The sequence below is a fragment of the Notechis scutatus genome, chromosome 8 (assembly GCF_049901735.1).
Source record: "Notechis scutatus isolate UNSWTSFEM ecotype Mainland chromosome 8, rNotScu1.2, whole genome shotgun sequence".
NCBI classification, from domain to species: domain Eukaryota; kingdom Metazoa; phylum Chordata; class Lepidosauria; order Squamata; family Elapidae; genus Notechis; species Notechis scutatus.
Window position 1 is genome coordinate 4,714,612 of NC_142016.1, and position 21,939 is coordinate 4,736,550.

Consider the following 21,939-nt stretch of genomic DNA (forward strand, 5'->3'; position numbering starts at 1 on the left):
CATATTTAACCAATAAAGTATTCCATTAATGTGACATAACCCCACTTAACTTTAGGATCAACTATGCTTAGTTAGGTGCTGCCATCTTCTAGAATTGTAAAGTCTGAGTTGAACCTTTGTTGGAGACCCAGGGAGTTTGCCACTGCCACCTTCCTCTATGTTATCTTGACTATCTAGATTCCCAGTGGAGTCTATCTGTGTTTCTTAACCTTGGCAGCTTGAAGAAGTGTGAACATCAACTCCCCAAATTTCCCATCCCCAGAAGACCACAAATTTTCAAGTTGCCAAGATTGAGAAACACTGGTAATACTGGAATTCCATGATGGTCAAACCCAGATAAGATTGGCCTGATGAGACTGTGTCCTTCAAGTGCTGGACCTAATCTGGAGCTAAAATGACATTGCGGTTTATATTTTGAGGTTATTTTAATCCTCTTTGGATGGTAAGATGAAGAGAGCTGGTCAAGGACCAGAGCAACATACACAATGTAATAAATATATATTTTGGCAACATCCCTCCCATGGAGACCATAATCCATAGCTGTCACTTTGTGTACTGTTTAGTGGGTGATAAGCTTTATGAGCCACTGGCAGAATTTTATATCTTAAGAGTCCTGGCTTTTGAGGAGCAGCTTATCTCTGATGTTTTCTCTGTCAAGGTCAGGTGGTGCTTGGGGATGTTTGTGGTGCAGAAGCTTGGAATAAATATTGGGTGGTGATCATGTCTCAGGATGGACCATCTCGCTAATCGGCAATGTTGCAAGAGTGGGAAATGTTCCATGGATGAAATTGATCCTTCTTCACTTTGGCTTCCAAATCTCCCAATTCTGTCTGGTTTTCAACGTATTTTGAATGTCTGGAGAAACAAACACAGATGTTAGTAGCTGCGGTAGCTGCTGGACCAAAAAAAACAATTGGATAGCATTTTAGATTCTGAGCTGCCATGACCTCATTATAATCATCTTTCAAAAATATTGTTTTTAGATGGGAGGGGGGGAAAGGGCTTCTAAATTGTTTTTGGTTACCAACCACAAAAGGGACTTTCATAATATCCTGGCATAGCAGTGCAGTGATGAGAAAGGAGTCTATTTCTCACAGTTATTTCTGAATGTGTCTCTCTACATATATCACTTTCCAGAGCTAACTCACATGAGGAATGAAAGCAAATACAAAATGCAGAATTATAATTCAATAGACATAAAAAAATCCAAATGGAAAGCTAGACCCGAAGAGTAGAGAAAAACAAGGAAATCAGATATTCTGTTATCGCATGAGACTGGCCTGGGAAATGAGAAGACAACCTTGTCACCTTCTCAGATGTTGCTCCAGACCTCCTGAGAACTTGGCTCTGACCTTTCCAAGCTTAGAGAGAAAGAGAGAGAGAAAATTTGTTGTGGCAGAGTTGTCCTCAAGCTGTCGTCAGAAAAGTCAGGAGAGTAGCCAAGATGAAGCAATTGAAGCTTCATCACTTTTTATGTGCGTTGGTTGTGTGATGCACATAAAAAAAAATGGGTGGAACCTTGATCACACTCTTGTGAGCATCATCTTAACTTTCTCAACCTCATCCAGTGATGATACTTGTCCCAGGACAGTTTAACACACTTCATTTATCCCTCCCATTTAGGGTGGATTCTTGTATTTTCCTGGTAGTTGTTAAATAGAGCCACACTTCCTTTTCCTGCTGTACTTGTTGATGTATGTGTTAAATTTTCTTATTGCCGCTCTCAACTTTTCGCCCTAACCTTTTTTATTCTGCTGGCTTTCAACTTGTGCATGGCCTAGGAAAATAAAAGATAAAAAGAAACAGGACTGTTCTTCTTATTCCCCAATCTGGACAATTCCATATTTAGGTGTGAGGATTAGCTGCAGGCCACACCATCTGTTAGTAGGGGTCAAAAGAAGTAAGATGGCAGATTTGCCTCATAATTCACACCCTGCCCTCTTGACATATGTACAAAGGGTGGGGGAAGACTTGCATCATGGCACCACATTTGCCATACTGCATTTTTTTTTACCTCTGTGGGCATCAGTGGCTATGAGTGTTGGTATATGAGTCTTTGTACATATGAATGAATGAAATATCCCTGGTATTCAGGCTTGGTTTAGAGCAGGGATGTCAAACTCACGTTGTCATGGTGGCATCTCCTGATGTATCAGGACTTTTTTCCCCCTTCGCTAAACCATGCATGGGCATGGTCAGTGTGTGACACATCTGGCCCGCGGGCCGGGAGTTTGACAGCCCTGGTTTAGAGGAAGACATGATTGAATGCAGGGGTGGGATCCGACAGGGTTAACTACCGGTTCGGTGATTTACGATGTGCTTCCCTGCACGCTGCGCACAAGCCTGTAAATCGTCATCAGCATGCTGCGTGCAGAGAAGCAGCTTTTGAAAAAACCACTTTTTTCCTGCTTTTTTAACTGCAGCTGTGCCTCGCACAGCAGCTGAAGTTCAAAAAAATCAGGAAATAAAGATCAGGTAAGAGCCCGGGTGGGCGTGTGGGCAAAAACATCAGCAGACATAGAACCGGTTCTATATCTGCTGCTCTTCAGAGCTACCGGATCTACAGAGGTGGGCAGAACCTGTAGAAACCCACCCCTGATTGAATGGCCAGATCAGAAGTATATATAACAGGCCTGTGATAGAATGTAGTCTGGATTCCCAGGAGGGAGGGGCCATATTCCAGAGGAGAAAGAAGTTTGATTGGGAAAAAGAAGTTTAGGAGAGCTCCTCGCTAGAAGTTCGCAGAGTATATCTTTACCTGTGCAAGTAGTTGCTTTATGTATGGGCAAGATTTCTGTCTATAGTGAGGAACAATAAAAGAGACTGCTTAGAAGAAACTCAGCATGTCTTTCTTGGATTTTGGAGCCTGACATGACCAGCTAATGAGATGGTACATGGTTGAATCAGCAATTATCTTTAAATATATTTAATCCATTTTACTTAAGGGAATTGGCATGTTATCCTTAGTGTCCCTTTTTTAGATCCTGAAGAAGAAGAAAGATGATTTGCCATTAAGCAAGGAAAACCCAGTCTTCATTAAGAGAATATGCCACCATTCATATTAAATGTTGGATTTCTTCAGTTGCCAGAAGCAGAACAGTCATCAAAGAAACAGAGTGTGAGCTTTATTCACAGCCTTGACAATTGAAAGGGCCTCTCAAAATAAACCCAGACTGTTTTTGATTGATTTGACAACAATTTTTTTTTTAAATAAATTCCCCTCAAATAAGCGGACATCACAATAGACCAGTACATCTCTTTCCTTGCATTCTACATGGCTGATGTCCTTGAATGGCTTTGGATTTGCTAGACAGAAGGTGGCATTTGGTCAAGGGTGGGGAACAAGGATCCTTTATGACTTGTGGACTTCATCTCCCAGAATTCCTATGCTGGCTCAGGAATTCTGGGAGTTGAAGTCCACAAGTCATAAAAGGGCCATCGTTCCCCACCCCTGGGTTAAGTCATGGATAGAAGCAGAGAGAGAAACTGTGTACATGTTGTCACATGATCTTGGATTTTCCTTCTATTCATGTCTTCCTGTCTGCTGTTTTGAAGGCAGGAAAATTCCCCACTTGGAGAGACTATGCCCCTGTGACTCTAGACACACAGAAACAACATAGTGTGTGCTTCTTTGGTGCCTATACTATAGAGACATTCATACTAGCCTCATTTCACCAATACCATATAAATATTCAGGGTGCAACAAGTCAATTTTGTACCTCCCTGTTGCTTGCAGACACTAATCCTGCTACAACATACAATCATGCCAGGGTTTATGCAGCAGTGATTAAAATCTGCCAGATGATGACCTTTGCCTCAAACCAGCCTTAATGAGTATTTAATTTGCTTAGTTGAGAGTGTTTTGTGTTATGATAGATTTAGTTAGCCATACATTAACTCTTATGGGGGGTCTTTTTATATTTAACAGAATTAGAAGGGACCTTGGGGGTCTTCTAATCCAACACCCCTGGAATAGCAGGAGACCCTATTCCATTTCAGACAAATGACTGCCCAATATTTTCTTAAGAACCTCCAGTGTTGGAGCCACCATAACTTCTGAAGGGAAGCCATTCCACTGATTAATTATTCTCACTGTCAGGAAATTTGTCCTTAGTTTTAGGTTGGACCACTTCTTCATAAGTTTTCATCTGTTACTTCTGGTCCTGCCTTCAGATGCTTTGGAAAATAGGTTAACCTCCTCTTCTTTGTGACAGCCCCTTAAATATTGGAAGATTGCTATCATGTCACCCCAGTCATTAGCCATAGCATGTAGACTTATATACTGATTCACAGGGCTTTACAGCCCTCTTTAAGTGGTTTACAGAGTCAGCCTAAGGCTGAGTCAACCTTGAGTCTGGTGAAATTTGAACTGTCAAATTGCAGGCAGCCAGCGGGCAGCAGAAGTAGCCTGCAGTACTGCACTCTAACCACTGTGCCACCATGGCTGAGTTAGACTAGATATACCCAGTTCCTACAACCATTCTTCATATGTTTTGGCCTCCAGTCCCCTAATCGTCTTTGTTCTTCTCTGCACTCACTGCAACATCTTTTTATATTGTGGTGACCAAAACTGGATGCAGTATTCCAAATGTAGTCTTACCAAAGGATTATTCAGCAATACTACCACTTCACATAATCTAGATTCTTTCTCTTTGTTGATGAAACCTAAGACTCTCTTGTTTTGTTTTTTTTTGGCACCTGCAGCACACCGTTGGCTCATATTTCAGTGGTTGTCCACTTGGACTCCTAGATCTCTTTTTACAGTTTACTTATTTTTATTTATTTATTTACTTACTTAATATTTTTATCCCTTTTATCTTTTTAATATATATTTATTAATTTTTAAAAGGGTAAAAACCTTGTGCATTTTTTTTAATCGTTTTATATTTTATTTATTTTATTATTTTATAAATAGCAAGGAAACATACCTAATTCTCCTTCCTCCTCCTATTTCCCTTACAAAAACAGCCCTGTGATAAAATTTGGCCCAATGTGACCCAACCGCCTTTCATGCCTAAGGAGGAAATACAATTCAGTGTCTCCTGGTGATGCCTGAAAAATCTGAGTTTTAGTCCCATTTTAGGCATAAAAGCCAGGTTGGATCAATCAATTTCTCTTAGCCGAACCCACCTGACAGGGTTGTTGTTGTGGGGAAAATTGGAGGTGGAAGGAATATAAGGTATTTTCATCACTTTGACTTATCGTACTTTAAAAAATTATAAGGAAGGAATGTAAATAAATAAAATTTTAACATGTGCACAAATCCATCTGCAGTATTCTTCTCTCCTGATTCTCTTGTTCAAGCATGTTAGGCTATGAGGAAAGAGATCTTTTCTGAGATTCTGTAGAAAAGTTTCTGGAGATATCAAAGGCTGATCTAATAGTTAGTGATCGGACTTGGTGAGCAACTTGGTTGTACATTCTGGTAGCTCTCCTGATGAAATGTTCCAAAGGAGGAAAGACTTATCTACTCACATCTCTGTCCTCTTCTTGATTCCCAGACAGCTGTTCCCCCGGGGCTTGCCTGATGAATTCACTTTGATCATCACTCTACTCTTGAAGAAGCAGACCACCAAAGAGAACTGGTATCTCTTCCAGATCACTGACCCTCAGGGATACCCCCAGGTATAACCATCTAACTTGGTCCAGTCTTTCCATTGCCTCTCTGATCTATTGTTTCCTGTTGTTTCCACCCTAGCTAACTCCAGTTAAACCCACTCCTTCCTTCCTTCCTTCCTTCCTTCCTTCCTTCCTTCCTTCCTTCCTTCCTTCCTTCCTTCCTTCCTTCCTTCCTTCCTTCCTTCCTTCCCACAATTAGCTCAGCCAAGAATTGATCTGCTTTGTACCTTGCCCTTTCAGCTAATGGTGCCACTGGTATTGTACTTGCCCATATGAACATAGAGTCAACTCTAAACTCAAGTTAATAGGATATGATTGCTGTGTTCATTCCATGTGCAATGGACCCAGAAAGAAAAGTTGTCACTGAGTGTGGTGACCCTGTTCACATTACACACTAAAGCAATGGCTGAGTTCCCACAGATGCTGATACACAAATTGCGGAGTCCGCCACAGCCTGCTCCATCAAACTGAGAGGTGGAGCAATGTTCTGTCTTGACCTTAGCAGGATGGAGAATTCTCCAATTATGTGATGCAGAAGGAATATTCTCTGTGTGGGGTGGAGAACTTAGCCAAGCTTGCTGTCTTGCAAATCAGTTAAGCTTCAGGTAACTTTCAAATGTGTCATGCATCTATGTCCCAAAAGTGCTTTTTCAAGAGGCAGCAAGAAAGTCCAGTTGCCTCTTGAAAAAGCACCTTTGGGACAACCATGACCTGGATGACTGAGTATCTCCATAGACTGTCAGGCATCAAGTAACCTTTTCAGAATTTTGTGAGGCAGGTTGAACACTAAGTTATGCATTAACATGCATTACATTAAGGGAAATGCATATATAAAGGAAAAGAGCCACTAAGCATGCATATATTAAAGGAAATTCACATAAATCATATTCATTTTTACATAGGTTAAAAATGATGCAAAAACAGACCAGTCATCTATTCTGACCTGTTATTACTATATATTTATGAATAGATATATAACATTTAGACAGATTAAACCAACTTAATTTGAAAGAAAAGTGTTCAAAAAAGAACCTGATAAAATTCATCCCAATAATATCATCGGAACAAAACTCTCCCCGTGTTTCTAAGGATTTTTATTATTACTTAAGATCTCATTTTTATTATAATTTAAGGTTCATTTCTTTAACAGCAAAATATCACTAGAGATAGTCCTTTGAGTTACAACCATAATGGAACTTGGCTACTACAGTTGTAAGTCGTAACTATTGTAATACAAAAAAGTCATGTGACCAACATGATTTTATGACTTTTTTGTGATGGTTGTGAAGCAAATGCAGTGGTCATAAAATGTTTGTCATGGTGATGGGCGTGGATTTGCTGAAAGTGCCTGTTTTTGGCAAAACAGTTATAAAACATGATAACATGGGATGATGCAAATGGCTATGAATGCAGCCATATTGCAGAATGGAATGGGAATGGGCATTAGAATAGAATAGAATAGAATAGAATAGAATAGAATAGAATAGAATAGAATAGAATAGAATAGAATAGAATAGAATAGAATAGAATAGAATAGAATATAGAGGAAAGAATAGAATAGAATAGAATAGAATAGAATATAGAGGAAAGAATAGAATAGAATAGAATAGAATAGAATAGAATAGAATAGAATAGAATAGAATAGAATATAGAGGAAAGAATAGAATAGAATAGAATAGAATAGAATAGAATAGAATAGAATAGAATAGAATAGAATAGAATAGAATAGAATAGAATAGAATAGAATATAGAGGAAAGAATAGAATAGAATAGAATAGAATAGAATAGAATAGAATAGAATAGAATAGAATATAGAGGAAAGAATAGAATAGAATAGAATAGAATAGAATAGAATAGAATAGAATAGAATAGAATGGACCTTGGAAGTCTTCTAATCCAGCCCCCTGCTCAAGTAGCCAAAGGGCAGGGGGGATGGCAACCACTGGAATTTAGGATTAGGTCATAAACCTCCTTTTTCAGCTAAGTGAAAACTCTGAACGATCGCTAAGTGATTGGTCATAAGTCACTCTCACTGCCTCATGGTTAAAATTCAGGCACCTGGAATGTATTTACAATGGTTGCAGGAAGGATGGTTCCTCGCACTTACAATCATCACAGCTTCATAGGATCAAAATGCAGCACTTGACATGTACAGATAGATTCAACATCCTGGGGTCATGTAATGACCATTTGCAACCTTTGCGGCTGGATTTGCTTAACAACGGCAGTGATTCATTTCACAATCATGGCAAAAAAGGTAATAAAAGTTGGTACAACTCATTTAACAACTGGCTTGTTTAGTAATGGAATATCTGGTCCCAATTGAGATGATAAGTTGAAGAGCCCCTGCAAAGCTTTCTGATTTATCAGCTCTCATAAATTTTTGTCCCTTTCTCTCCACTAAGAGGTCAGCCTTTGCCTTCCTGATTTCGTCCTCCCCTTTCTGCCTCTCTCTCTTTAGAACATCCTTCTATTCAACACCCTCTCTTCTTCCTTCTACCTTTTCAGCTCTCCCTGGGGATCAACAGCAAAGAGCGGAGTCTGGAGTTCCAGGCCAAGGACCGTCATGGGGAGGCAATTGGCGTAGTCTTTGCTGGCAAAGGCATCACCTCCTTTTTTGACTTGAAGTGGCACAAAATGGTAGTCAGCATTCAAAGCCAGGTGATCTCGGTCCATGTTGACTGCAATTACATCTCATCTAAGCCTCTGCAGCTGCGCCATCGGTTGGTCAGTGAAGGCAATGCGTTCGTGGGACTGGAGGCAGTGCATGGGACTCCAGTGATGGTGAGTCACAGCGGCAGCAGTGGTGGTGGTGGGCACACGTGAACCTCCTGTAGCTAGGAGATACATCTCCAACTTGAGCTGACCACAGTTTTCTCCAAACTGGGCAAGATATTTTGCTTCCCCTCCAAGAGAGAGGACAACTTGCTGCCACAGGCTTCAATGTAGCTTCTCTGGTGCTAATGCTTAGCTTAAAGAAATTGAGCCAAAACAATTGGAGAGATTCAAATTGGTTTTCTTTATTTGCTAACAGAAATACAGTAATCATTAGGCTCCTAGCCAGCAAGAGCTAAGAGCCCAGAATGCTAGAGTACTCAAGTCATATAAAGTGACAGAGTAATTGAATAATTAGTTTACAACTACAGATAAAAGACACAGAGGACTGAAAGAAGCTGGGGTCATCTAGTTTTATTTTTTTGACGGACCAATATTAGCTTTACAAAGATATAAACTCTACAGTTGTTGAAACATTGTTTATACAGGTAGTCCTGAACTCACAAAGTTTAGCAGATGTTCAGAATTACTACGGCACTGGAAAACAGTGACTTTTGAAGAGTTCTCACTCTTACAACTTTTCGTAGCATCTCCACAGCCACATGATCAAAATTTGGGTGGTTGGCATATAATTATGATGTTTTCAGCATCCTGGACCATTTGCAAACTTCCCGGCTGGCTTCTGGGAAGCTGGCTTTGCTTAACACTCACATGATTCACTTAATAGCTGCAGTAAGTTGTTTAGCAATCATGGCAAAAAAAGTCATAAAATTAAGCAAGTCTCATTTAACAACCATCTTGCTTAACAATGGAAATTCTGGTCCCAATTGTGGTTGTATCCCCTCTGAAACAGTTGTCAAGAATACTTGATCCAGAGATTTGCAAAATATTCCAATTTCCTTGAATAATTCTCCCCTTTTGTAAGAGAGGAAAAAATCTTCCAAAACTTTTTGCGACTTCCCCAAAATCCTTAGAAAGTCTCAGGAAAGATAGCATCTGCTGAGAAATGTCCTTTTAAGCTCTGGATTTCTCTGGGCATTTCTCAAACCTGAGGTGGCAGCTCCAAATCTGCTCCAGTTTTTTTTTTTTTTTTTAATGATGCATGAAATGTGGTGGCAACTTTTCTTGGTGCAGGATCATTTTCAAAAGGAATGTAGCTCTAGAGAATGTGAGTCAGTGTGAAGCCCTCAGCTACTGCAGCAGTAACAGAGCCAGCTCTCTTCGAGCAAGAGACAGAGCTGCGAGGCATCAGTCCTGCTGTTTTTGGATTGGTTTTGTGTGCTGTGATATACTAACACACTTTAGATTCTTGTTGCTCTGTCATCCTTCCTTGGATATTTGATACCCTATGCAAATGTTGATAAAGCACGCAAAGCATAATCAGAATCTCTTACCTGTTAAGGAAGTGGGTTCATACCATAATGCCGAACTTCAGGACTTTGTCCCCACCTACAAAGAGAATGGAAGAATACCACAGTGGTAGCTAAAACTGAAATGAGATTTCCCCCTCCCCCGCTCTCAGTTCCAAAGTTTCTTTTCCTGAATGAATCTGAGCACAATGAATTGAAAGAGAAGCCAGACTTGCTCTTAAACAAATCGTACAGCAGTAATAACCAATGAAGAAAGAGTAGCTCATAGAAAGACTTTGCACTTTTATAATGTTCTTAAGTGTCAAACATACATTGAAACCCACCATAATGAGATGAATAAGGCACACTTGGGATATCCCTCCCCACAATATCTTGCATTTCTCTAGGTCAATGTTTCTCAATCTCAGGAGCTTAAAGAAATATGGACTTTGGGTCCCAGAATTCCCCAGACAGCACCTGGTTGAGAAATACTGCTCCAAGATTTGCAACTTTCAGAATTTCCAGCTGGTACGGACAAGGGCTGTGTTGACTGGGAATGCTTTGGTAGTTCCTTTACATCTGAAATTGACCAGCTGAAGGAAGCTGTCCAGCATTTCAGAATTTTATTTGGAACATTAATCCATCTAGTCTAGCAGTTGGCCAGACTTCTTGCAACTAAGCAGGTATCCTTTATCATAACTGATTTATTTTTACTTTACTATCATATCAACTATGTGCTGTTGAGCTGGGTTTGATCGCTGGTGATTGTGAATGCCCAACATCTCAACCTGTCTCCAGTGACGACCAGTAGATTTGGACATTCCTGTAACTTTCTTGATTCTATCCATCCACCTATTCCTACCTCTTCATTATTTTATTTACTCTCGCCAAGACATTTCCTTTTCCTAGTTGGTTGTCTTCTTGCATCACACGCTCAAATATTTGAGTTTCTGCTTCTTGATCATCCCTTTCCAGGCACCATCAGCTTTACTGAGTCCAGAACTGATTGGTTCTTGTATTTTATGTTACTATTAATAATTGATTTCCTAAGTCATAATTTGATGGTATTTAATACCATCATTTAATATACTCTCTATACATTTCCCTTCTCATTCTTATCAGTCTGTGTCTTCCTCAATCTTGGATCATCCACCAGAGGCATGGGAGTTTGAGGGTTCTGCACAGAAACTTAGCTGTTCCTAGTATTGCACTTTTCTGGAAGAGAGAGCTCTGATGTTCTTCCTGGGACCTATTGGAACCACTCTCCCAGCTATGCAGTCACAGCCCCAAGTGCTCCTACTACCTGTAGGACTACTTGGACTTCACTTTCCACATCTTATCCAGTTCATCATTCAGGCCCCGGTACTTCTCCAGAGTCTCATACACCTTCTTCCTAATGTTGCTGCTGCTTGGCATATCCATCACCATTTCTGTCTTCTGATCCTCTTCTGCTACCACAATATCTGGTGGATTGACTGGTACCTAGCTGTCCTTTTGTTCTGAAGTCCCACAAGACACAAGTCTTGTTAGTTTCCATAATCTTCTGTGGAATGTCTCATCTAGAATTGGGAGGCTCTAGAGTCTAGACCATACTATACAGTAGGTAGTCCTCAACTTATAATGTACTGCATCCAGTTTTGGTCACCACACTATAAAAAAGATGTTAAGACTCTAGAAAAAGTGCAGAGACGAGCAACTAAGAGTGCAGAGAAAATGCAGAGAAGAGTAAGAGAAAAGTGCAGAGAAGAGCAACTAAAACCAATTAGGGGACTGGAGACTAAAGTGTTCCAATACTTGAGGGGCTGCCCCAGAGAGGATGGGGTCAAGCTATTTTCTAAAGCACCCGAAGGCCAGACAAGGAATAATGGATGGAAACTTAACAAGGAGACATTCAACCTGGAAGTAAGGAGAAATTTTCTGACAGTGAGAACAATCAACCAATGGAACAGAAGTTGCCCTAGGAAGTTGTGAGAGTGTCATCACTGGAGGCTTTCAAGAAGAGATTGGACTGCCATTTGTCAGAAATGGTGTAGGGTCTCCTGCTTGGGTGGGAGGTAGATGACTAGATGACTTACAAGGTCCCTTCCAACACTGTTAATCTGTCTGTTAAATCTGTTACAACCACAATTGAGCCCAAAATTTGTTGTTAAGTGAGAAATTTGTTAAGTGAGTCGGCTCCATTTTTACGATTTTTCTTGCCTCATTTGTTAAAGTGAATCACTGCAGTTCTTAAATTAGTTACATGGTTGTTAAGTGAATCTTGATTCCCCATTGACTTTGCTTGTCAGAAGATCGCAAAAGGGGATCACATGATCCCAGGACACGGCAACCGTTATAAATGTGAGACAGTTGTCAATCATCCAAATGTAAATCACTTGATCATGGGGATGCTGCAAAGTTCATAAGTGTGAAAAATGGTCATGTCACTTTTTTCAGTACCATTATAACTTTGAATGGTCACTAAATGAAATGTTGAAAGTTGAGTATTCTCTGTACATATACAATATAAGCAGAAACCATGGACAAGTCCAAGACAGAGCTGAGTGGAAGTAGGATCTTAAATACTTTGAATGGTAGGCGTCAGACATCTGTGAGAGCTAAATTTCATCAGGAATTGCCATCAGATTTTGCTGAATGTTTTAGAGAAATTTGGAGGTTTCTGTGCAGTGTGAGCTTCCCAAAGTGCAGACTAGCAATGTTGTTCTTTTGAGGTTGTTGTAGAATCTTGCTTCAGCAGAAGGTTAGGTGAATCTATTTTGTTTCCCGGAGGAAAACAAAGTCCAAGAGGAATTTCAAGAAAAACTAAAACTGCTAAAATAATACTGATTAAATTCCTTCTATGACAATTCAAGCATTGCTAAAATGCACAAAACAGTAAAAAGGGATAAAATAACTGCAGGGAGTTGATCCAAAGCTGCAGAAAAATTGAAAGAGTAAGGCAAGGGAATCTGCATAATTATAAAGAAAAAGCAAATCCATTCGCACTAACTGTGTGGTTCCAGGAAGCGACTGTGAAAGCATTTGAGCTGATCATCCAATGCATAATTAATAAGAAACTAAGCTATTTTGATGAGAGTGCATCCTGAGATAAATCAAGCAGCTTTCAGAAACCATGTTCTAGGCCAGGCCTCTGATTTGGCACTATTGTACACATCCTCTTTCTGTTAAGGCACCAGGCTAGTACAGAATAATAAAAACAAGGACAAATAGGCTGAAAAACAGCTTCTATCCCAGGGCAGTAGTTCTTTTGAATTCTGCTGTATAGTGCAGTGTTGGTGTGATGTCAGGGGTTTCCAGTTCAACGTGTGAAGGGTAAAGGATGTGTGTTTGTGTTTATTTTCATGGTCATGGTCATGATGTGCACTGAAGATGGTGTTTGATTTTGTTGTATGAGGTGCAATGACAATAAAGTAAACTAAACTAAACTAGAAAGTAGCTGAGTGTGAGTTCTATATAAAAATTTGCATCAGACTAATTAGCAGAGGATAAAAGTATACTTACTACAGTATTAACAGCATAGCCTCAAAATTAATTGTGTGAATAATTAATTATTCTAATAATTAATTGAAACTCCTGCCTTGGGCAGAGGGTTGGACTAAAAGACCTTCAAGATCCCTTCCAGTGCTATGATTCTATATAATTTTTCAAATAGATAATTATGTGATAAATTGGTAACTCCAAAACATTTGAGGATAATATTCGAAGGACATTTCCTTGTCTCTTCATCCAAAAGTACCTAACCCTGATTTAAATATTGGTGAACAATATATTTCAAACTCCACTCTTACAAAGAAGATTTCTCCTTCTAGGATTGTATGATCATACCTTCAGCCATGTCCCCAAACCAAAAAGTTCTTGATATTTTAAGAGATTCCAAATATTAGGTATACAGCCAAAAAGAACATACACAACCTTTCTTTCTATCCTGCAGCTTCTGTTAGGAGGGTTGATCCAAATCTGGGGGTGGCTCACCCAAAGGGTCTATAATTAATTTTGATGGTGGTCAACTGGGCAGGAGGTCACAAATCCTGGCTAGTGAACTCTGATGCATGATGGATAATTTCATGGTAATCTTCCCTTACCTGATGTCACTGCTTCCTGTTGAGTGTACAAGTGCAACATCCTCTAGAGAATTCACAAGGCATCCTGTAGAAGAAGCCTACTACAAATGGCAGCTGAAGAACCATAGTACCAACATTGTGTAGAGAAACAGTAGAAATACAGGCCTGTGGAAAAGCAAGTGTCAAAGATGAGGAAAGTAGGGACAAGAGATTTAGTGTAATGGTTATTTTGGAGACCTATAAAGGCAATCAGATGCACACCCCCATGTTAACAATGAAAGATCTACCACTTCCCTGGTTCCTAGAAAAACCTAAAGAAAATGAAGACATTTCTACCCTCAAGAAAATGTGTTGGTTGTAGAAGGGCAATAGTTCAGTTGCCAGAATTCCTTCAGTCCCAATCCTTTCATCCCAGTAAATCTTGCTAAAAAGATTCAGTAGGATCATGCTGGGAGAAGACTTACTTTCGATTTTAGGCAGATCCTGAAAAGCCCAAGAACCTATCTGAAAGCAGCATGTAGTCCTGGCTTGTGGCGATGGCTGGGAGAGAAGAAAGTGATGGTGAATACGATGCTGTCATTTGGCAGGCTGGTCCAGAAATCCCCTTGCCAGAACTTGTGCAGCTTATAAGATGAGTGAAGTCATGGGGGGGGGGTGTCATGACTCATAGGCTGCTGGTCTATATGAGACCACGCCTGATATCTAGGCAGCTTCCAAAGACTCAAGCGCTGAAAGAAACTAGAGATAACAAACAACCAGGAGAAATAGGCCTGTTTTGTTCTTTCACTTTGAATCAGGGCCATGTTCCTTCCCCAGAGAGTCAAAAGGAAGGGATTTTGAGATCTGAGGGAACAATGAACATATTTTTCATCCTAATCAGTGCTCTTCCTCGGATTCAAATTAGAGTCAATATTTCAAGACATCTGAGATTAGTTGCTAGTCCTGAGATTGAAGCCATTGGCCCGATGCCATGTCTGCAGCCCACAAAACCTAGGATTCAGGATTAAAAATTTGCTCTCAGCAATTCTATCCAAAGATGGTGTGAAGTGCTGAGAAACCTGTGGTGCAAGAGCCGCTTGAGAAACCCAACATTTCTCACATGCTCAGTGATGAAAGGTGGCTCAGGATTCTTCTCCAAGACCTGAAAGATGGAAGCTTTCTTCCTGGGATTTTTGATTTTGATCCAAAAGCATCTTGTTTATATTTCCTAGTTTGACATTCAGCAGCTGCACATCTACTGTGACCCAGCCATGGCAATGCATGAGGGATGTTGCGAGATCTCCGACAATGGGGTGAGTAAATGTTAAGGCTTTGTAAAAAAAATGACACTTTTAATTATGGATGACTGGGAGGGGTGTGGAATGTTCTTGCCTTTTTCCATGTTACCCTAGAATCATCAGATGCTTATCTGCAAACATAAATGGGCAATCTTCCTAGAGTATTGTGTCTGGGTGTGCAAATATATCTACACACACACCCAAAAGTGTCTGAATGATTTGTCTAGGTTACATATCTATTTTGCAGATTAGCAGCATGCTTTTATTCAACGACTCGGCATGGGGTTAGTTTTCCTGTAACTACTAGGTGCATGGGACCAGCAGTGGAAGAGATATGACTTGACCTCTGGGCTTCTATACTAGATGCTTCTAGTAGATTAACATGGGAGATTGAATGCTGACCAGATTACCTTCATCTAGCAAGGCTGTTCTCCAATTCTCTTATTCTCAATTTAATGTACAGATAGTCCTCGACTTATGATCATGATTGAGTCCAAAATTTATGTTATTAAGTGAGACATTTGTTAAGTGAGTTTTGCCCCCATTTTATGACTTTTCTTGCCACAGTTGTTAAGTGAATCATTGCAGTTGCTAAATGAGTAATAGGGTTGTTAAATGAATCTGGCTTTCCTGTTGACGTTGCTTGTTAGAAGGTTGCAAAAAGCAATCAATCACATGACTCTGAGACAATGCAACCGTCATAAATAGGAGACTGTTGTCAAGTGTCTAAATTTTGATCATGTGACCATGGGGATGTTGCAATAGTCATATGAACACTGGTCATAAGTCACTTTTTCAGTGCTATTGTAACTTCAAACAGTCACTAAACGAATTGTTGTAAGTCGAAGGCTACCTATACAACCATGAATTTCAATTAAATGGGGATCTGAATTCATGGGCACACCATTGTATTCACTGTGAATTTTAATGTGGACCGATTTGTATTTTGAACTGCTGCCACTTTCAAAGTAGATCTCTGGATATTGACAAAACTGTTATTGGTCTTAGAGATGAATCAGAAGTAAGCACTAGTGAGCTTTGTCTATAAGTAGAAAATCAAGACACTCATGGCAGTTCTAATCATCTTTATCCTTAAAATTTGTCATCAGTTTCTACCCATCGGTAGCTGGGCTCATCTGTCATATGGCTGCACCATAACAGGGTTTGTTTTCTCTTTGATGGCTAAGAGTTATTAATAAACCAGACAATTCTGCCTTTTTAAAAGTGTTGCAAATTAAAAATCCTGAATCCCAAAAATGTAGCCTCTCGTTTCCAAACCCACTAGGAACATACCAACTTACAAATACTTTCCATCTCTGTATTATTTTGATTCTTGATTCCATTTCAACAGTGTTTTCCAGAAGCCTCCAAAACACGTCGGGATGTAGAAGTTATGGAGAACAATGAATTAATTGAGATCAATCCCCAAACAGAAGGCAAAGTTTACACACGCTGTTTCTGCCTAGAAGAACCTCAAAGCAAGCAGGTTTGTCTTTACAAGCTACTCCTCTTCTAAGTGTTTTGATTTTGCCTCAGGCCCACTTGCATGGATGAACTGACTTTTATTCTTGGGGTTTATGCTTTTATGGATCCTTCTGTGCTGTGCCTCAAGGTGGCAGTTATGAATATTTTGAATTAAAATTGGCAAGAGAACAAAGAACCATGGAAGCCTTAAATCTTACCTCTGCCATGAAACCAAGACAGATGATGATATAAACAGAACTACTTTACATTGGAGACTACAGCATAAAATGGGAGTGAGCGAACTCATGCTCAAACTCCCACAATTCTGCTTAAGCATGTGACTAAGGGCCTCTGGTTTTCTTTTAAATGAAACTTGCCAAAAGCTAACAAGAGGTTGATTGTGAAATGTGTCCTCTGCTTTCACAGAAGTTGGCTGGTTTTGAATTAGATGGATAAATAGATATAGTGGTACCTCAATATGCATTGTTAATTGATTCCAAGAGGTGCAAGGAGTATTAAAAATAACAAATGCCAAACAAACCACATGACTTATCACACAACCCTTTTGTTTTTGGCTGGGAAGGACTTCCTGTCTGTCAATAACCTTCCCAGCATGGCCAACTTCCTGTCTGTTCTTTGTCTCCCATTTCCTACTGCAGTACATTTACCAAACAAACAATGAGTACCAGGACAACATTTTTGTATTACAATGCAGTGTGTATCAAATTCAGCAGGTTTTGTGATAGTGGTGTACTGAGGTACTACTGTAAGTAGATTCCCACCACATGTATGAAATTGCTGATATGGTGTTCACTAACCAGAAAGCTTCTGAGCCTGGCACAAAGTCCACAAACTGGGCTCCTGTAGTGGTCCATGGGAATGACTTTGGAAGACAGGGAGGGAGTGGGAGAGATACAGACTGAGGAATATCTCCAAAATATATCTCAGCCCGCAGAAGGAAGGAGGTATTTCAGAAGCGACCTTCTCTGGTTTTATGGAGAATGAAAAGAAAGGAAAGGGGGAAGACTTTTAGATTTGCAAGATCTCTTAATGTAACTTTATAGTAAAGAGAGAGCTGGCATTCCTGGTTGGGCTTCCTACCTCACAAGGTGAACAGGTCTGCTTGCTCACTGGGGGGGAATTCGAAATCCTTCAAGTGGTCAGGGTTGAGGAACACTGTCCTGACAGCTGCTATATAAAAGCCATGTTGAGGTCCATGGTTTGTTCTTGTGGACATCCAGAGCCTTTGATTTGTGCACAGCAGAATGGGGTTTTTTTGGGGGGAGGGAATGTCTGTGCACAGAGAGCCAAGATGTCGCTTTGATTTATTTTGACAGTCATGAGGTTAAATCAGACCGAATTATACTGTATGGGAAACATTTGGTTATTTTGGCCTGACCAGCCCTGCTTTTCTATTCTCTAAATACTCAGCGTCTGCAGTATGATGGAAGCACTCTGTGGAACTAAAGTGTCCCCTTTTTTTCCTCAGCCTCATCTTCTCCGTGATTTTTACAATTAAACATGAAGTATGTTCTATTTCCCTTTGAAATTGCTTTCCATACATTTTAAAAGGCCCAGGGGCATCATAATGGTTCCAGTATTTAAAAAGGGAAAGGCAACAGGGCAATTTTGTGGCTGTTGGAGAGCTACGAAGGGTGGAGTGCTGTTGCAAGATAAACAAAGGCAGGATTGTGGGGTCCTTGGTGTTCTCTGAGCTTGGTTGTTTTCTTGCAGATGTTTCATTGCCAAACATGGAAGCATCAGCAACACGAGTCCTGGTGGCATAATAGTTAGAATGCACTATTGCAGGCTAACTCTGCCCACAGTCTGGAGTTCGATCCAGTCTTCCGGCCTTTCTAGGTTGGTAAAATGAGGACCCAGATTGTTGGGAGTATGATGCTGAATTGTAAAACTACTCAGAGAGTACTGAGAACACACTACAGGTAGCCTTTGACTTACGACCACAATTGAGCCCAAAATTTCTGACATTTGTTAAGTGAGTTTTGCTCCATTTTATGACCTTTCTTGCAACAGTTGTTAAGTGAATTGCTGCAGTTGATAAATTAGTAACCTAGCTGTTAAGTGAATCTGGCTTCCTGTGAGGTATACAGAGTTTGTGGGTCACTGTATGTTCTCCCCTTACTAGAGAGATTGCCAGGGAGGGCAGACAGTTCTTATGTAGGCTTTTTCCTCCAGGACTCAAACCCGGCTATTACGCGTGCAGTGGCAAAATTCTGTGTTGCTGCAATGTCTACAAGAAAAAAAATTGGTGACAGAATTATAGCTGTCAATTTGTGCCAATTTTTGGAGATAGAACAATCTTTGGAAAATGGTATTCACACACACACTTATTGGCTCTCCACTCATATAAACCAGGGAGTGACCCTAACTGCTTGAGAACATGTATTTTCTTAACAGGGACGTTTTTATTCACTATTAATGTATTTTTTTATACGGTATATTGTAAATAGTGATGTTTATTGCTGGTTTAAGACCGTAATAAAGTTATATTCTGTTCTATTCTGGCTTCCCCATTGACTTTGCTTGTTAGAAGGTTGCAAAACCTTCAGATGACCATGGGACACAGCAATGGTCATAAGTATGAAACAGTTGCTAAGCATATGAATTTTGATCACATGTTCATGAGAAAGCTGCAAAGGTTGTAACTGTGAAAAACAGTCACAAGTCACTTTTTTCAGTGCTGTTGTAACTTTGGATGGTCACTAAATGAACTGTTGTAAAAGTGAGGACTACCTGTATATGGTGTTATATAAGTGCTATTCGTTTTGCTATCATTGGTACTTGGTAATTCCTTGATAAGTGTTCTTTAGTGTTAGCTTGTTTGTCTGAGTTGGTAGTTCCTTGACTGGAGTAATGAAATATCTTTAAACAAACATCCCAGCTCAGCAAACCTCAAAGACCTCACAATTCAACCCTGAGCTACAAATATTGTCTTCTAAAGGCAGGATTTCCTGGGTTCAGAGAAGTTCACAAGTTATGACTTTTTTAAAAAAAAAATGAAGATAGTGGCTTTGAGGCCATTGCCCATTAAAAACCAGGCAAAGTTTTAACTGTATTCTTGTTACATTTTCATCCACCCAAGGACCTAGGATAGGCAGGTGATGTTGTTTGATGGCGTTAAGGGTATTGTCACTGAATGTAAGCCGTACCAAGTAAAACAGCCTTTTGGAATTGGCTGCTATTGTTATTGTTGTTTATAAAATTGATATACAGTACTGTCAATCTCACTGATATGGTGAATCTGAGAAGCTTACAAATGTTAAAAAGATAAATATAAAACAATTTAAAATTAAACTGAAATTGAATGTAAAGATTCAGTGTAAATTTCAGATTACTATGATTTCCCAGAGGGGTGAAATTTGGGCTTTGGCTGAAAGGCATTCTAGAGCTGTCTAAATTCAAGATTTATCTAAATCAGAGGCCCTGTGCCCAGTTACCAAAGACTGGGGTTAACTTTGCATCAAATAAATTGGACAATGTCCCTTTAATTGCATCACCTCTGATTGGACAGGATCACTAATTCATATCACTTTGGGGACAGGAAAAAAAAGGGCTCTTCTTTCCCCAGAGATTCAAGAACACTTATGGAACCTTAATTACAAAATTATTTCATTAGTTTGTCTAGCTCAGGGGTCCCCAACCACTGGGCCCTGGACCGGTACCGGTCCGTGGATCATTTTCTACTGGGCCGCCGGTTTGCTGGGTGCTGCCATCTTGTTTCGACGAGAAAGTGCTTCCGGTGAGTTTTTCTGGTTGGAAAGCGGCGTTTGGGTCCTGAAGGAATCCTCGCACCTTAGTTTCATCGAAGGGGGGGGGGCGGCTTCGAACGAAGAGCCATCCCGATGGCGGAGGAGATTAAGAAAGCACAAAAAAGCACAAAAAAGGTACAAAGGAGGAGTTGAAGGTGGCAGGGAGAAGCAGGGGATGGCTGGCTGGCCGGTCGCTCGGCTCGCCTTGCCTTGTCATGCGTGCTGATGCCGGTACTGGGCCGCGGATCATTTTGTGATGCCGGTACCGGGCCGTGGCACAAAAAAGGTTGGGGGCCACTGGTCTAGCTGACATCTCTCAGTTGAAGAGGATCCACAAAAGCCCGTGTGATAATAAAAATAGTCTTAAAAGCAGGGTTTCTCAAGCTGAGCAACATTAAGAGGTTTGGATTTCATGTTGGCTGAGGAATTCTGGAAGTTGTATCTGCAGCAAAGCCCATGACCTGAGCCCCACAACAGCTGCTGCTACTTCCACCTTGGGATTAGAGAAAAGAAGGCCTGGGGTCACATGATAGTAATCTTCCAGTATTTGAGGGGCTGCCACAAAGAAGAGGGGGTCAACCTATTTTCCAAAGCACCACACAAGAAACAACGGATGGCAACTAATCAAGGAGAGATGCAACCCGGAATTAAGGAGAAACTTCCCAAGAGTGAGGATAATTAACCAGTGGAACAGCTGGCCTTCATAGGTTGGGGGTGCTTCATCACTGGAGGTTTGAAGAAAAGACTGGACAACCATTTGTCTGAAATGGTAGAGGATCTCCTGCTTGAGCAGGGGGTTGGACTAGAAGACCTCCAGGGTCCCTTCCAGCTGGATTAGACATCTCAACCTCAAGCTGAGGTTGAGAAACACTGCTTGAAAAGTGACACAAAACTCTTGGTTGGTTTTGCATTGAGAGACTCCCATGGCCACCTCCTAAGAAAACAAGGAGAGTTATACTCTGGAGGTGTCCTGGCAAACACCCTACTGGAGAAACAATAAACATTTGCAGCGGGAGGCCAGTGCGTCATGAAAACAACTTGTTTTGATTCAAAAATCTGAAACTGGTATATATTTGGCATAAGTTTAACCCACTGCTGGGTACATTTTGACTTAATGGCTCTTTTGATAGAAATCTCATTTTCAGCTCCCCCAGCAGTTGGGTAAATAGGCTAATAGGGAGAAAGAGCACAGTGGAATTAAATCACACTCAGCTATGTGATTTTGTGGGGAGAACATTTGCGACCAATTTGGAGATTTAATTGTTATATGTTGCTGTCAAATCTGACAGGGAAAAAATGTGCATTTTTTTTTTTTAAAAAAAGGGATGGAATGTAAGGAATTGGAAACGGGGTAGAGCAAGGAATGTCATTTCAAACCCAGCAGTCTGAGAGCCTAATTCCACTAATATGACAGATGAAGGAAAGCTACCCAGTTGAAAGAACAGATTAAAAACAGCAACGTAATAGATGGATCTATTGCACTCACCGCATTTAATATCTCAGCATGCCACGCAGTTGCTGGAGGCAATGGGGTCATTTCATGGCAACTTCACTTTCTGGCCAGCCTTTTTGGGAAGTCTACCTCCCATTAATAGGACTAAAAACCATGAAAGGAGAACAGATC

General features: G+C 40.4%; 1 protein-coding gene across 6 annotated transcripts in view; it reads left to right on the top strand.

The window, feature by feature from the left end:
- COL16A1 (collagen type XVI alpha 1 chain) overlaps window positions 1-21,939 on the top strand; it is a 234,413-nt gene that overhangs the window by 59,997 nt on the left and 152,477 nt on the right. For all 6 annotated transcript variants that reach the window (XM_087970506.1, XM_087970507.1, XM_087970509.1 and 3 more), the window contains exons 5-8: window positions 5,502-5,625; window positions 8,128-8,403; window positions 15,016-15,096; window positions 16,433-16,567. In XM_087970506.1, coding sequence (XP_087826632.1) covers window positions 5,502-5,625; window positions 8,128-8,403; window positions 15,016-15,096; window positions 16,433-16,567 — 616 coding nt within the window. The remainder of the gene's footprint in view (window positions 1-5,501; window positions 5,626-8,127; window positions 8,404-15,015; window positions 15,097-16,432; window positions 16,568-21,939) is intronic.